Below are 18106 nucleotides of genomic sequence, written 5' to 3' on the forward strand. Positions count from 1 at the left end.
AAGCAGGTTTCCAGTCTCTTTTCCTGAAGGGTTATGGGGGTTATATCTTTCACAAAGAAGAATGATCCCAGTCTTCTCTACAGATGGTGGCATGCAGATGTTCCAAACAGTTTGCAACAGATGTATTGGCTCAGCAGAATGGTACTTGCCAATTCCATTATTTGATGGGAGGTATTGGTAACAAATGACACAAGGTTCGATCGGTGGATCCAGAGCTAAAAGTAGATATCCCAGGGACTTTTTAAGTAGTTAAGTGTGGACACATATTCTCAATCTATTATTCTTTAAAACAGTGTCCCTAAATTAATGGATGAGAGTTTCAACCAGCAATGAGTTTGAGTATGAGGGATTTTTTTGCATCCTAAAAAGTTTCATAATTGCATTTATTAATGAAATGGTAAAATGTGGATTTCTGTGGGAAATTTACCTTCACCAGAACATAATGAACCCAAGCACAATATTTTATGACACCACAAAGATGGCTTACAGGCTAAAATATCACTTCTTTCATAGACCGTTGTTACATTGTTTGGCGCAGCCTCTTTTAATGCGGTCATGCATCATCTGTGTAAATACATGGACATGACTGAATCTATGGATAACACTGTGACAAATGCCTGTAACTTGCACAAAGAAAAGTGAACAAAGTACCTGAAACATATCCCAGATGTGACAATCAGAACAATAATACAATATTTAGCAGATAACATTGACACCATCAGATGTAATCCTTTACGCACTGTGCGCACAATTTTGTCACAGCTTTATTCGTAAAAAATTATTTGGTATTACAAGAGTAAAAATAGCTTGTGTGAAACTACATTTAATGTCTTGATTCAAACAATCACAAATTACAAATGATAGCTGTGTTTGGGAGGAAAGCTGGAAAAATAGACTTTTCCATCAGGAAGCACTGTCAGGGAGATTGCAGAACGCTATAAAAACACAACGTTCCATTCATTCATCAAAAACATTAAAGTGTAGCGCTCTAGTTGTTATGAAAAGAAAATACAGACTCAGTATTGGTCAGGTGTTTAGAAACAGTAAAGCGGGCACTGAACACAGCTGAACCTCTGGCCCAGGGCGCACTTTACTTTCATTTTGAGGTGGGTTGCCAGTTCTGTGCATTATAAGCCAGTCTGTTAGGAGGCAAGCCGGATTAAGCTGTTCCATCCTGTTTTAACACTTTTTTGTATCGTGGGCGACCATAGTACAGCAGCGTCTGTGGAATAAGCTACGAGAGGCACTACACATATGTATTTTGTACGAAAAAAAAGGCAATTTTCACCCCCCCCTCATGTCGACAGCAGAGGTGGGAGCTCACACTTACTCACGTGAGCTTTACACACTACCAAACATGTGCACTGAGAATGTAACAATGGGCTTTAAATTTTAAAATTCTTGGCTGTAATTCAACAAAGGATATGACTGATGGGTTACTGGTCATGTGAGTTTTTGTTTAGCCATGACAATCATTATGTTTTAGCATGTTTAAAATGATAGTTGCCTTATGAGCAAACTCACTATATGGAATCCTCCTCATGGAATCCTCCTAAAATAAATACCAGCAATAGATTTAGCTGTAATTTTTGCCAATATGCCAGTCAAATACTGTTTCATAATGATCACATTTGCTATAATTTCTAGCTTTATCAGATAACAGACTGGATTTTGCTGCTGCATCCGAGCATGTACAATTTCAAAATTTCCCTCATGTCCCCCGGACCCCCCCCCCCCCCCCCCCCCCCCCCCCCCCCCCCCCCCCCTGCCATGGTGGCTTCAGGCCTTGACCTCTGCATATGGATGCGTTGCAGCACCCCTCGGGGTCCATCTACTTTTTCATCTCTGGTTGGGTCTGTCATTGTCTGTATTCCCACTCTGCAGAATTTAATAAGTTTTATCGTGTACGTATAATTTGGCTGGTGCCTCTCCCTTTGCTGGGTGGTCTGTACCACTCAGGTTATCAGTTTGGCCAACATGCTGAAGACTGGCCAGGAACTTGTCTATCAAAGTGAGACAAAAGGTCTTTTTTTTGTGATTAAAAGTAGAGATTGAAGCACCTCTGGGCTTTCATCACCTCCCACAAGTTTGCATAACACTGTTAGTCCGACAGAGCCATTACCCTGAGCCTCCTTGCACTTCTTGCTATGTTTAATTTGTTCAAGTAATATTAGACATATTATTTTGTCATCTATTCATTTCATAGGAACTCTGTAGATTTCTGATGTTGTGGCTTTTCTGCAGCCATCTGTAGTTTTTGTCTACCTCTATTGTGCACTAAAGCTATGTGCAAGAGAAGGTCAAGAGGTGTTGAACGAGGTCTACTGTAGTCTTTAATGTAGTCTTATTGTGAACATACAGGACTATATTTAAAGTATACCTCAGTCACTGCAGTTCTTCATTGAGCTATTTTCTGTAAAGCTGCAGTATGCTTGTAGGGATTCTACAAAGTTAATTTTGAATGAGCTTGTGTGGTCAAATCAGTTTATATAACTTTAAAATAACATTAGATTCCAACCTGAATCAAACTGGGTTTTTACATTTTGTATCTAGATGGTATTTTTGCCTGACACCTACTTCGAGAGCAGTGTCGCAACTCTGCTGATGTTAGAATTCCAACACATGTCAAAACTCAGAGTAGCACACAAACCAGCATGACTTATATGCTGTAATAATTATTTCTTGCTCAATGCTTGTCCATGTCTGTTCTTTGCAGATGGTATGTGCCTTTATTCAGCCTCATCTTTCTGATGATTTCATGCTATGCCAGGATCATCTGCGTGGCAAATGAGAGGGTGAGTGCTCAGTATGTGTGTCCAGTCAGCACTGAGCTGAATCAAATTCCTTTAAAATGTTTTAGGAAATAGAGAGTTGAGGTTGACTGTAGGTTTCTTGTATTTTTGGACTTACTAAGATCATGCTTGTAAGCATTGTTACACAAAGAGAAAGTTGTGGAAAATTCTTCAGAACAATTGCGTATAGTCAGTTTTTGCTTTTCCAGTGTGATATTCTAGGGTCAGGCAAGAAATTCTGTGTGTGCGCGCACATGTCTAGTAATACTTAGGTTATTTTAAATTGTGCATATGTGCATTTGCTTATTTATCCCACAGTCAGTGGTGTGAGCAAACATATTATTTAATATAATATGTAATAAAAAAAATCTCATAGTACCATATTTTCTGGAGTATGTCCTTTTTTTTTTTTTTTTTTTTTTTTTTTACAAGTTTGGGAAGTCCTGTGACTTGTCAAAAAGTAGGGGTGCAATGTCACACAAAAATCACAGTTTGGTACATTTTCAGAAGAGTTGAAAGCAGAAAAAAAGGAACTGCTGAAAGAAACAAAGTCCTATTTGGCATTTCTTGTTCTGGGGTCGGCCTAAACTGTGACAACCACGTCGTCCACCTCATGATCATGTGACTGGCTCAGAATGGTCATTCCTTGATTTATTCCTTGATTTTTTTTTTTCCCCTCTTGTGGATGAAACATTCTATTGTCACAGCAAGCGCCACGACATCCACACAAACCCTGCCAACGGTAGCGGGAGATGTCAGTTCTGTTTTATATCGCCAGCACTGTGCACGTTGAAGTTGCACGGAATACCCTTTGAGCCACAAGCTGATCGCGGTTTCTGGTCACGTTACAGGTTGGACGGATGCTTGTGCACGTCCTGCTCTCATCTCCTTTCCTCACCTGGAGGCAGCATAGTTTGCATAGCTGCCATTCCTCTGATCTGACGACACCTTGTGCTCTGCTCTGGGTCACAGCCAAAGGTTGTCGTCAGACTTAATTTTTTTAAAATTCATGATTCAGAAAAAAATGAGGGTGGGGGAGACAAAAACAAACAAACAAGCAAACAAAAAACAAGCTAAATCCACTCAAAGCTTTGGTGAAGTGTCATTGTTGATGTTAGCATTCTCGGCGTGTGCAGCCAGAGTGAGTGATGGGACGGCATGACAGATTGGCAGTTAGCCGGGTGACGTGGGAGACAGACAGCAGGTAGCTGAGTGGAACAGAAGAGAAAAGAGGCGATGCAACCCTTTATCATGGCTGCGATAAAGAGAATAAATAAATGTAGCTGGTTTGCAAGCTGCATCTCATAACTCATTCTGCTCACACTTCTCTCTCTCTCTCTCTCTCTCTCTCTCTCTCTCTCTCTCTCGTTTTCCTTCTCCCCCTGCTTTCCTGCCTCCATCTCGCTCTGCCGTTTTACTTTCTCTATCATATTTATGAAGAGCTCAATCCTTATCTCTTTTCGGCTGCAGGCTGTCTCACTTGAAAGAATTTCAAAAGCTTTGAAAGGGTAGGTGGCGACGCAGCGGAGGAACGGATAAAGAGGGAGGCAGCTGAAGGGAGGAGAGAGGTGGGATGTTGACCGGATGTAGAAGCGTTCGCCTCTTCCCAGAAATGGATTCGGATGGGGAGGGATCGGAGGTCATGGGAGAAAATGATTCTGACGATCGTTAGTTTGCTAAGTCTGTGCCATTTAGACAAATAAACACACACACACACACACTGGGGGGAGTGTGTGAGCGTGTGTCAACTGGACAGATTTGAAAGCTAATGAGTCAACATGCAGCCGAACACGTATTCCAACTCCAACTCTCATATTCCTTGAACTGGAGGGTCGGAAGCACAGTTGGAGCCAAATGACGACCCGTGTTGAGTTTGATGCTGCTGTTGACCAAACCACAGCGAGCACGGGGAAACCATGGCAACATTGGGTTAGCGCACAGACTACCTCTCTGTGCACGTGCGTGTGCACCTTCAGCAGATGCAAGCCCTCTGGAGAGTTGTCTCTGATGTCTCGGGTTACATAAACCTTCGGGCTTCCTACAGACCGCCGCCCCTCTCCCGCCATTGCAAATCCCCACTGTGCGTGCCTGCATGCTTGAGTACATGCATGTGTGTGCGCACGTTGTTGACATTTTCCTGTGTTCCCCTGAGAGAGCAGACAGCAGAAGAGCAAGGAGTATTCCCACGTTCTCTCCAGAGAGCTCAGATCTGCTGTGTTTGTTCCACTTTTTCCTTTTTCTTTAGCACTTTTTTTTTAAAAACTCTCCCTCCATCACCTGTTCGTCTTTGTCGTTGTTCCATGTTGTGCACGATGATGCTGATATGCTCAGAGATGAGTTGTTACTGTGTTCTTTTCTGCTTCCAAACCTCTGTTCTCCGGTGGCAGTTGGTGGTTTTTCTTGGTGTGATGCCCAGTGGGACATTTGTTGAAGGTGATCAGTAATTTGTGTTAACGTTATGGCGTACGGGTTTTACAGGATGGCTAATAAATGGACTGCATTTCTGTCGTGCCTTTCCATCTGGTGCAGGTGCTCAGTGCTCTTTACGTTCACATGCACTCACTGATGTCACCCTGCAAGACGCTCCACTGCTCACCTGTAACCACTTCTGAGTAATGACCTCGCTGAAGGGCACCTCAGTGGTTTTTGTGTCTGACAGGAAACTGAACTGAGGATCCTCTCGTTTCAAGTCCACCATAACCTCTAAGCCACAGCCTCCCCCAAACACAATCAAGTCTCCCTTCGTCAGCAGTACTAAGTGACTGGAATTAAGATGAGTTTAAACAGGGCAGGATTTAGCATTGATTGTGTGCTCCTCTATGATTATCAGGATCTAGACCCAGATTGTGGGAAAAATATATATATATATTTTTTTTAGATAATTCTGGGCATCTTTGAAAAACTTTAATTTGAGGGTAAACTTAGTTTTTATTTATTTATTTATTGGAGGGGTGGGGTTTTCGGTAAAGCTTTGGCATGTACCTCGTAAAATGCAGTAAGTGAATGACTCCAGTGACTGTTTGACTCCAGTTCGTTATCGCAATAACGATAACTCAAAAACGGTAAATACTGTCATCTTTTGTGTCTCCAGTTTGAAGGGGCCCATAATGAAGACACGCACATTAATGTCTGGTGAAATTTGATGCACCGGATCAATTTCAAAAAGCAGCTTTGTTTCACTTCCTAATATCACACAGACATGCCTGCCACCTGATGAACACTACCACCTATTTGATGGTTGTGGATGCTAGATTGAAAATAAAAATTTAGACCAGGCATGGTTGAACTTGCATGTCATTTGTCTGCCACCTGCTGGACATGTGTGGGATTGTTGCAGCGAATAGGCTTATAATGGATGTGCAGGGCAAAAATTAGGAGCAGGTGTGGTTGAACTTGCATGTAGTTTGAAATAGGTTTGTTGACAGTTATTATTTATTTTCCACTTCCAAAGCTTAGGTCTGGTGACCATCAAGGTCATCGCTTCTTGCAGATATAAGAACATATGTTAAGTCCTTTGAGTTGAGTGCTGATATCATTTCACACCAGTATGTGAGAATTCACTATGTAGTTTTATAGCAGATTGAAGGAATAAAAGCTGAGGTGACAACTGTGCACTGAAGGATTTCTGAGGGTGTGTAGCTCTCCCTTATAAAACATTGTGATATGTATTTAGATACATTGCCTACAATAGAATTCAGGAATGATATTTATTGTGAAATAATTTGATTCTGTGCAGTTCAATGCTTTATGATGAAATCCCATATAATTCTTTGTTTAATGTAACAATTCATTTACCATGATAAATTAGAAATATAATGAAATGCTAAAATACACTCGGCTGTATGAGCATAGAATAGGAAACAGAATGCGATCTTATGACCTCTTAAAATAGGTCAAGATTAGCCATCTTTCAACTTGTCCAAGCTCTGTGTCCCAAGAGTGCTTCCTGTGAATTTGAAGACCCTGACAGTAATAGGACTGGACTTGTGCTGAGCACAGACAGATGCACAAATGGACGGACAGATGGCCAAACGGACAGACACAAAGTCTTTGCACTACCCAATGGCCATATTTTGGCCTCGGGTAATAAGTCCAAAGTTTCAAGCACATACAGTAGTTCATAAAAAATCTGGGATCATCTTTAACTTTCACCTACTGTGATGCCTCTGCTCGCTGTTTGTTCACCACTGGGGGCAGCATCGCATCCAGTAGCAGAAAGCACAGCAAAAAAGAAGCCCAGAAGAAGACGCCAGCTGTTGTTAGTATAAATAGCGTAGCATAACTTTCCCGTTTTGAACCGGTGTGACAGTATTCACAATTTGTGAACTTGACATAAAGTTCAAACCGGTACATTTACTGCCAACCACTATTTTGTTTTTGTTTCACAAATGTAAAGTTTCTATAACCAGTCTCATGAGAGTAACAGGCTAATATTTAAACTTGAAACCAAAGACCTGGAAGTTGCAGCAACACTCAGTTCATTCAACCGATTTATAATTGACCCATCAACCTGTCAACCGGACATGAAATGGATTCATGGCTCCGTGTGTTGGTGTAGTCGTATTTATTACTTTAAAGTTGATTTTCAGTTCATATTGGTTAAGTGCTACACTCCTGGTGTTTTCGAATCTTCAAACAAATTTGGAATAATTTTGGCGAAAATTGTTTTTTGACATTCTGGAAATTGGTATCTTGGTTTTAGTGCACAGCCTGCTGTCAGAAAGGTGTACTGCAGCTCTCTGAGATGATTTTGGGAATTTCACCATGTGAGAGATGTTTTTTTTCTCAAACCCTGGAGTTGGTGTGTAGATGGTCAAATTGCTGTGTACTGCAGTGGTGATGTTAGTCTCATGTCTATGATAAAGTCCTGTTTTATAGCGTCTTCAGTATCTGACGTTTCATACCGCCCCGTTTCTTTTTCATTTGTGTCTTTTCTGAACAGATGCAGTCATGGCTGGGAACCTTTAACCCAGAGAGGGAAAGACGAAAGGTAAAATGGCCCGTTTGACCGTCATTTCTCACAGAGCGTGATTATTCCGCAGTGTGTGGGATTAGCTGCCTCGGCCGCGCTGTATAGGTGTCAAACACAGCAGGAAGCAGTTAGACCCGCTGACATCCACTCGCTCACGGTGCATGTGTGTATATGAGCGTGTATGTGGATGTGTATGAGCTGCGGTACCTCATTTCTCTTCCTGACCTTATGGAATAATCAGGGGGGAAAGGACATTTGGAGGAGGAGGTACTATTCATGCTTTAAAAGATGAAGGAGGACAGAAGAGGCGACATGGGAAGATCTGCATGTTGCCACTTTCCCTCGTTTTAATTTTGTGCTGGATCTTGTGGAAATTGGGAAGAAGAATTGAAATGTTCTTCTCTTAAACAAGAAGAAACTGCTGCTGTGTCCTACTTTGGAAGCTGGGAAGAAGTCAGGCTTCTCTTACCTACCACAGCTTCTCTGATAAACCACTTAATTTTTTTTTAGTTTTGTTGATGAGAAATCACCATGGTGTTACCGATTCTCTATCCGTCTGTCAGCTTTTACATCAAATTGCTACTCCTCCTGGTGTTTCTGTTGGTTCTGTCTGAATTTTCTGCCATGTAAAATAGGCACGTAGAGGCACAAGCTCATGAAGCTGGAATTTCAATTTTCTACCAACAGTGTCCACATGAAGAGGAAGTATTGGAAATCAGGTCAAAACTTCAAATCGTGACTCCTCCTAGACTTCATATTGGATCAGTCTGAATTTTGTGCTGTAAAAACGGATGAAGGCAGAATATTGAATTTCCATCCACAATTTTTTTGTTACAGGAAGGAGAGAAACTGGAAATGAAGTCAAAGTTTCAGTTGTCTACTGCTGCTAAGGTTCCTGTTGGATCCGTCAGAATGTTGTACCATGCAAAATAGGCAGATAGGACCACAACCTAATACAGTCAGAATTTTGAATTTCCATGTAAAATTTCCACAGTAAGAGGAACTTGTTGAAATTGGGTCAAAACTGCCACACGCCACTCTTCCTATCGTTCTCATTCAGAATGTCTCGATGTAGCTTTCTGGCCAACAGGTCGGTCTTTTAATAATTTGGGTTGCACAAGAAAGCAAAACAAAACTCAAAAATATCTTTGGTCACTGTTCTAAACATATCTTATTTTCTGGAGTATATGTCACAGGTTTTTTTTTTTTACTAGGTTGAGAAGTCCTGCAACCTATACATTGATGCAAATTATATGCACCAACCATCATGTGTCGTTGTTGTTAACAATAATAATAATGATCATTTATAGAGGGCTTTCCCAGGAATCAAGGCACTAAACAAAACAAATTTCAGTAATAAAAGAATAACAAAAGTACACTACAGTAATGCACAGTGATTTTTTTGATTTTTTTTTTTTGTCCAAACTGTATCAAATAACATCCAATATACCATCCATTACACATTTTTGTACATCTGTCTAATTTTTGGAATTTAACAGTCCTTATGGTACACACCACAAGCTGAGGCCTTCCTGCATAAATCTACTGCCAAATCTACACTGAGACATCCTTAATGAGAATGATAGAAAGAGTGGCCATCAATCTGTGTGCATTTAATGGTTTATTTATTTATTCATTTATTTGGTTGGGATCCAAATGTGCACATGTGATGTGCACATGTGCAATACTGAGTTGCTGTCCATTGTTAGACTCACCCCCAGGGAAACGCTGTGTTTAAAAGGGGAGTTCCACACACAGAAAAACAGCATGACTTGCGAGTTATGCTCTGATATAACTTACACTCCAGAAGATACAGTGCACACAGTACACACTACTTCAGAATACATTTCACACCAGTGACTCAGTGGTTCCATATTGTAGGTGGTAAAGCACCAGACTGCAGATGGAGTGTTAAGGCATCTTGACACTTGCATGAATTTGATCCTCGCACTGCTGTGCATTTTGTCTTGCCAATGCATCCCGCTTTGTCCCGCTTGACGCCACGCTATATAAAATAAAGCCTGTGCCATATCATTTTGTACCCAATGACGCATTTACTCTCAGAACTTGGCTGATGAAACCATTCTCTCATCGCTCTCAGAATCACAGAGAAATTATCTACAGCAACAGGTTGTCTCTTGCTCATCATGTGATGGAGAACGCATTTGGAATCTGGTCTCAACGGTAATTATTGATCATATATATTGTAATGGATTGGTAACACAGTTGCATTTTCATTCCTTTGTATGAGTTAGCTAATGTATCTGTAAAGTTATGTTTATTATAGGTGTAACATCTCGCCCTGTGCGCAATGACACGTGTTGACACGCAGTGTTTTCAAATAGGTTCAACAATGTTCATGACTAGTTCACACAAGTGGCATGAAAATAATGCGTGCCACAAATTTTGAACATTTCAACATTTTCTTTGGGTACTAGCATGCAGCCGCGCACAGTCCACGCACAGTCCACAATTAGTTTACACGTTAGCATGCAAGGTTGCGTGCCAGTGTGGGGATCAAATTTGTGCAAGTATCGAGGTGCCTTTAATCCCAGCAAGTCATCGGTGGTTCCAATTTTTATTGTACATTTTGCCTTTTTCCAACAGTTTTTGTGCCTTGCTGAGAATGACTTTGCGTGGCCCAAATGCTGCACGTCACTCACAGTTTTGTGTTTCTGACTGCCTCATATGTGATGTACGTGCTGCTCACTATTTAAAAATCCCTACATAAAGGGTAAATAGACTATGCTTATATGGTGCTTTAGTGATTTTTATTTATTTATTAATTATTTATTTATGTATGACTGGGGAATTGAGTCAGACATAAATAAAGAGTCAATTTTAATTTAATTTCATTTATATAGTACCAAATCACAACAGAGTTGCCTCAAGGCGCTTCGCACAAGTAAGGTCTAACCTTACCAACCCCCAGAATAACAGTGGTAAGGAAAATACCACTGGTATACCCACTCAATACCCACTGGTCACAAGTCCACTTTTCAAGCCACTTCACTCATGCCACATTTCCATGTCCATCTATCCCATCCATCACTTTTCCACTGCTTATCCATTTCTTGAATATGGTGGCCACTGACTAAGGACAGTTTTGAGTTCCTGTTTTTGGCTAGTACTTGTTCAGTGCATGTGTCAGTCCCACATCAGAGTGTCTCAGCATTTGTGATTTCCAGGTTTCTACATGTATTTATTTATTTCATGGCCACTATAGACTCTTCCTGTGCACTTAATCACCACTGTCGTCTTTTCAAATTGCCACTCTACACGTGCTTTCTGAAATTGCCTGCTACCTGCCGCCAAATGCAGCAGTTTTGCGTGTCCACGTTGGCTACAGTTGTCCCTGTGCTCACCAGCGTGTCTGCATCTGCGTGAAATGAAAGCCAGCCTTTGGTAAGGTAGTCCAGATGACTTCTTCCTCCACCTCCTACTCTAATCTGATCTAATGGCTGCAGTCCCTGCGTTTGCTTTCAGTTGCTTCACTCTTCCTCCCCTCTCTAGTTTCTTCTCCACCCTGCTGGGTGCTTCAGGTTGAGGCCAGCCAGGTTAGAAGGGCAGGACAGTTTAGGGTTAAGGTTGTGTAGATGCTGCCACTAAGTGGCAGCTGTAATTACTGCAAGCTGAACTGGCGTAACCTTCACGGGTGACGTATGTGTGATGACAACACACACACAAACACACACACGCCGCTCATGTGGGCTAATTGCTGCGTGCAGCTCAGAGTATAAATAAGTCGGCACTCTCTGGTTCCTCGTCTTTCTGCTGCCAGTCGCTCTCCTCCTTTGTGTGTCTCTTTGCCTTTCACGTTCCTCCCCCCATACACACACACACACACACACACTCTTGTACTCACACCCAGCATGAATAAAGCAGCAAGCCAGGTTCATGGACATGAATATTTATGAGAGTTTATGCACGCGCTGAGATGCTTTAAAACAACAACAGTCTCCCCAGTTGCGCTCGCCAAGCCAGCCAGCGTCAGTTGGTGTGCTTCCGAGCGAGTGCGATTTTCTGTGTATGTGTGTAGACCAGCAGGTGTAAAGTAGAGAAAGCCTCTCCTGCTGAGCATCTGAAGACCGCTGGCGCTGGTGATTTCACTCATTTCGCCACACACACACACTCTCTCACACACACACACGCTTCTCATGTTTCTTGTTCTCATTCTTTCTTGTGCTCGCAGTTGTTAATTTTTTTTTCCTCTCTTTGACTCAGCATCACCCCTCTCCCTCTGTGTGTGTGCACACGTGTGTGTGTGTGGCCGGTGCAGTGATGCACTTAACCAGCGCTGGCTGTTATCAGAAACACCAGTCACACGGCGGTGACACATCTGTGTGCCTCTCGAGCACTTGCTCGCACGCCAACACAGCCGAGCGGCACAAGGTCTTCCAGCACAGCTCAGGTCACGCAGAGGATGTTTAAGAGAGCGTGTTGAAGTCAGGCCACGCACAATCTCACACACACACACACACACACACACACACACACACACACACACACACACACACACACACACACACACACACACACACACACACACACACACACACACAGAGCAACAGCTCAGTCCTGTCGGGTAGCAAACAACGCTGGCAGAGCAAACAGCATCCAGGGGTGTTTGTTTACTGATCAGCGCAAGCTTTGCCTTGAGTCACAATGGGATGAGTCTGTAGACAAGTGTGTTGTTTTGCCTGCATGCCCTTCATGTTAGCACTGCATCTGCGTATCCTCATTTTCCGTCTTAACATTTGCGCGTGACATCTGGAAAACGCTGCTGTTGCACGATTGAGGTGGTAGTGCACTTCACATTCTCGCTGAAGGGCACTTTGACAAGACACTTGGCTGCTGATGAGACATTTATATGTATAGCGCACAGCTCGGCTTTCCAGGTGCTAGATCATGCATTCCTTCTGATGTCTTACCGGTGTGTTTGTGGTTTCGACTGTCCCTGAGGTAACCACTGATAACACTCTGCTTACTGTCTGCATTAACCGTTATTAATGCAACAATACATTAAAATCACAGTGGAGAAACAGTTCTGAGTAACAACAGGCAATTTCTAGGGTTGTGATGTGAGTAAATTGATAAAAGTGTAACAGTGTGGCAGATGATTCTAGCACAGAGAACCACAACAGAAGGTAGGTTAAAAAACAAAAAACTGGTCTGTTGTCTACAGAGATAAGGCACAGTATTGTGACTGGCAACAGGTTTGTTGAAGAACAGGCAGAAGTCAGACACACGGGTAATCAGGACAACAGGCAGCAGTCTTACAAAAGAACCAACCGAGGGTTATCCAAAAAACAAAACAGCCATAGGTCATTGCACATATCAAATGAACAAATTCAAGATGACAGACAAAAACTCAGGAACTAGGAACGTTAATAAATGATCTGTAAAAGAAAGGCAAAGCAGTAGAAAAGGCACTGTGAAATATAATGCGAAAGAGCAGGACAAACTTATACAATCAGGCCACGAGGGAACGCTCTAATGGCACTTAAATAGGGGACCAAATAATTGAATGTGGAAGTGCAGGGGTGAATGAAACCAAAAGCCCAGAAACAGGAAGTTATGCTCCGTGAAACAAACATGGAAGATGTGTCAGTGTAAAAGTGCCTGAGAATACTTACCGTGAGAGAGAATTATCGATCGAGCACAGTGTATAATAATAATATGACAAGGAGATAATGCCAAAGGGAGACGATCAAACTATGTGCCAAAATATGTCCCATGGCACAAGGTTGATGTATGGCAAATAAAATTTCAAATATGGGGAGCAATCGTCACCAACCTTTAAACACTGGCTCCAAAGTTTATTCAACTTTATGTTATCAACAGAACAAACTCTATTTGCCAAAGTCTTTCAACTCGCAGTAAGTGACATTTCCGAGAAGGATGACCCTACAACCAGGTGAGGGAGGTGCAAGTGAACGTCAGTAATTATTTACCGGTATACTTTAAAACAGGAAGATGTCCAACTGTTTGAGTCATTATTTAAAAGGAGCACATTTATGTCCTTGCATGAACACATTAAATAGTGAGGAAAAAACAACCTTGTGACGTCTATTTACATTCATCAGGGAGCAGATTAAATTCAAGAGTCATTGATTTATTGGCTTCTCAACGTGGTGGGTTTTAATTTGTAGGAGTAGAGCTCATTACACACGCTGCATTCACATGATGATGATGATGATGATGAGGATGATGATGATGCCAGGTGTCCAAGAAACATTAGTTTTGATTTTTTTTTTTATGCTGCAAAACCCTTACAAAATGATGTAATTTTTTAAATCATTATTTTTGATTTATTAAAAAATTTCCATGAAATTTAGAATATAAAAAGACTGAAAAGATCACAAGTGGGTGGGGGGGATGGGCGGTGGCAGTAGAGGAGCTGGCTAACTCGCGATAACCGTCTATAGTCTAACGTGCATCATTAACGTTGGGACTGCTGCACCCGCCACACATAATTACGGTTTCATTCCGCTCTGCTTCCCGAGCAGCGCCGGGGCCTCTGACAAGGGAGGACTGTGATTAAAAACATGAGGCTCTTTAGCCCCCCCCAATGCTGTGCTCCACATCCTGTCTCCTGCGCTGTCAAATTCCTCAAATACCTCCCTCCACACATCACCAGAATTTTATCTGGGAGTATTCGGCTCCACCGCTCTTTTAAAAAAAATCTATTTCTGGAAGCTTTTGCAAAGGCTTTTCCTTCCACATTCACACACAACCGCAGACGTCTGTCCTCTTCCACCTTTCATCCTTCAGCCGCTCGTCCTGTTCTTTTCCTCTTTCTCCCAGTCAGACCTTCTTTCCAACACACACCTGCATTTAGCACTTGACATGAGCGCTGATGTCACAGTCGGCACTAACAGGAAGAGCCCAGCTTAATATTGACCTCGGGGTCGTGCTGCTGCAGACCATGATGGAGAAACGTGTCTGCTCTTCGTTTACAATGATAACATGCAGCGCCAACAAAACATCCGTCAGCGTTGTCGTATCGTTGTGTACTTTGGAATAAACATGAAAATTTTTTGACATTTTGTCAGAGTTCAGAAGAATCATGTCTGACCTTAAAATAACTCCAAAGGATGAATCATATTTCTGTATCAAATGCTGCCTATAACCTTGCCAGCAGATTACGAACGCTTCCCGCTGTAGTTTATAGGCAAATAAAAAAAAAAAAAAAAACACAACTGTCTTCTTTCAGCATTTATCAGCTGTTGTCGATGGCCTATTTTTAAACAGAATGAAGCAAATGTGGAGGGTGCACTGGTGCCACCACACTACGGAATGTATTTGAGTCCTGCATGGCAACCACCGAGGTAGACACCCGGGCCATCTTCACCTCTCAAAAATAACCATCTATCGACTGCAGACAGGTGAAAAGTGGGCGTCCTCTTGGTTTTCCCACATCACTAGGCTTCTCAACACTGAGGCACCTGCACATTGGATCGCGCCCAGAGAAACGTGACCCACGAAACCCTCACAATGCAACAGCACCCAAGGATCCCCTGAAGAGAGGTGTCACCTTCGGTCACTGGTACACAAACTAAATAGATTAGAAAAGATGTTTGTATATATGACATCATCTCTGAAATACAAAGTGACAGATTTGGCTGCATTGTTAAGGTGCTATAGCTCCAAACCAATGATTGCATATGGAAAAGAAAAGACTGTGCTTCAAAAGGAAAAGTAGATGTTGATTACGTTTGCAGCCATCAGAGGAGTGCAGTCTGAACACTGGCTTTCATTCATCATCCCTTTGTGATGCCATTATCAAGAATTTTCAAGAACGAGTGTGAAAGAAAATTACTTTTGAGGCAGATACAGAAAATAGAATCAATTTTGCCTTGAACCAAGAACATATTCATGTAACTTCTTTCATACATGCACAGCAACCCTGACCTTGTCTAGACGATACCATGCAGTACTGTGTGTGTGTTTGTGAACACAAGCATCCAAAACAGGTGGACCAGACATTAAATGGACTTTAACGTGCTGGCTCCTTAGTACAAAATCCCTGTAACCAGTTGGCTCAGTCTGTGATTAGCACAGGTCATTGTCCAAAGGATTCACAGCAAGCGAGTGCACGTGTAGATAATCCTGACCAGAAAAAGTGGAAGAATACAAATATCTACATGTGAAGAAAGGCCATCTGCTTGTAGACCTCAAAGAAAACATCTAAGTGGAGACACAATAAGATTCTGGAACTTCTGGAATGGCAAGAGTGATTTCTTCAGCATACTTTTTGCCTCATGTTCTACCTCCTGTACACTTGCCCAAACCAAATGGAGTATTTCCACCGGCAGAGTATGCAGACAGTATTCTCAAACAGTCTCCAGTTGTGTGCTACACGTGTGAACGAGCAACTCCAGACAACGTCTGGACACATTTTTTTCTGGATATTGTTTGGAGTTCTTACAAGGGGACAGGTTGAGATGAATACTGGTGAATGCCCCCTGCATCGTAGAAAATTAAGCCTCCCACGTGAGATGAAATGGGTGGGTGGGGGCTCTCGTGATTTTCCTTTGAATTGTTTAAAATGCCTGCGTTACAGCTCCTATGCCTCTGGGTTCTTTCTGGTTCGTAATTAATTTTCCGCATGTGGGGGAAGAGATCAGAGCTCGTGGGCCTGCCTCTTGGCTCTCAGTGTGCGCGAGAGAGGGAGAGGAAGGCACTCACGCTGGCTCGGCTACTGTGTCCCCGCCTTGGGGAATCGGCGGGGAGGTGAAAAAGCACAGCACAGAAAATCGATGCAGGGGCCGCGCTTCTCAGCCTCTTCTGGACGCAAGAGTCCTCCTCTCCCGGGAATTAGATAACGGCTTGTAAAAGCTCTCCACCACTACGACTCCCCACCAGCACCACCACCGCTGCCCCCTCCTCCCTCGCCTCGCCATCATCTGTCTGTCTCCCTGCCGCCCGGCTTGTCCACAAGATATTGAATTCATCCACTTCACATTACGGCAAAGTATCAGCTTCCAGTTTAATTGGAATGCCCGTTTCTCCTCATAACTGCGTGGATATTGGATATTATCAGCGGTTCAGTATTTTAATAGGTTCTAATTGGCCTTTTGTTGTTCGCCTCAATGCACTGATGTTTCAGTTAAGATGCTGATGAAAGAGGGAGCACACAAGTGTGCTATTGTGACTATTTGAAGTATTTCTTTTGCTATTCCAGTCAGTAAATAAAACTCTTTTGTGTGTGTGTGTGTGTCTTCCTTCTAGGTTTCCCTGGCTGAGGAGATCAAGCCCTTGAAACTGTACCCGTCCGTTTACCTGCTGGTTTCTGTCTTTCCCCTCATCAACAGGTAACACACCTCTGTGCCAGCTTCTTTCATTTGCACATTGGCTTCACTCCTCTATATCCTCTGTTCATTCTTATCTCTTCCCATCCTCCTCCCTAGCTCTCTCTTATCTGAACTCTTGGAACGCTCTGCTCTCGGTAGCAGCACGAACACCAAAGGCGATTATGCGTGCGTGCGTGTGTATGCGCGCAAGCGTTGGAGGCGGCGTGCAGGTTATTGGCTTCAAAAAAAAAAAAAAAAATCAGAGCTCAGCCGGCAGAAGGGGCGGGCGGTCCAGTAAATGATAACCCCGGTGCTGTTATTACTCCCTCTCTCTCTCTCTCTCTCTCTCTCTCTCCTGTCTTTCATCTATTATGTCCCTCCTCCCTCTGCAGGAACCTGGTGTGATTGACAGGTCAGGGTTACTAAGTGATTAGCTGCAGCGGCTCTGCTTGTCGCCACGGCGATGTAGGCGGAGACATGGGTCAATTACAGGGTCAACGTCTCTCAAAGGCTCGGCTCAAACACAGCCCATCCCCGCCGATCCCCCACCCTCTCCTCCTGCTTCACCTCTCCATCCATTCTTCCCGTCCTCCGCGCCCCGGCTGTCGGCTGATGAAGATGACAAACTGCATCCTGTGCTAACCCCAAGCCTCCCTCCTCCTCCGTTCCTTCCTTCCTTTCACTTTCTCTTCCGCTCTGTCTTTTCTCCGCTCTGGACGTCTTTGTTATAGCCCCCATAATTTCAGTCCTCCTCGCTCTTGCGCGCCGCCGTCCTCCCTCTGTGTGTTTTTATGTCACTTCCCCACCGCCGCCTCCTCCTCCACTTTCCTGTCTTCTGCCACACAAAGCCCTCTCTCTCGCACACTTGCACAAACACACGTCTCGCCCGCTCTCGCAGCGCTCTGCTTTGCCTTTTTTTCCTCCAGAGAGCGTACAAGGAGAAAACAGGAATGAATTGCTCTCTCACCTCCTCCTCCTCCTCCTCCTCCTCTTCCCCTGTTCAGCAGCGCTGGCTGTATATATCTCCGGCTCCTATTAATTTGTTA

General features: G+C 43.1%; 1 protein-coding gene across 2 annotated transcripts in view; it reads left to right on the forward strand.

Annotated features, from left to right (window-relative positions):
* Positions 1 to 18106, forward strand: part of si:dkey-100n23.5 (cyclic AMP receptor-like protein A) — a 108894-nt gene that overhangs the window by 47274 nt on the left and 43514 nt on the right. For both annotated transcript variants that reach the window (XM_034186782.1, XM_034186783.1), the window contains 3 exons: positions 2717 to 2795; positions 7735 to 7782; positions 16999 to 17081. In XM_034186782.1, coding sequence (XP_034042673.1) covers positions 2717 to 2795; positions 7735 to 7782; positions 16999 to 17081 — 210 coding nt within the window. The remainder of the gene's footprint in view (positions 1 to 2716; positions 2796 to 7734; positions 7783 to 16998; positions 17082 to 18106) is intronic.

The sequence above is a fragment of the Thalassophryne amazonica genome, chromosome 14, assembly GCF_902500255.1.
Source record: "Thalassophryne amazonica chromosome 14, fThaAma1.1, whole genome shotgun sequence".
In the NCBI taxonomy this organism is placed as follows: Eukaryota; Metazoa; Chordata; class Actinopteri; order Batrachoidiformes; family Batrachoididae; genus Thalassophryne; species Thalassophryne amazonica.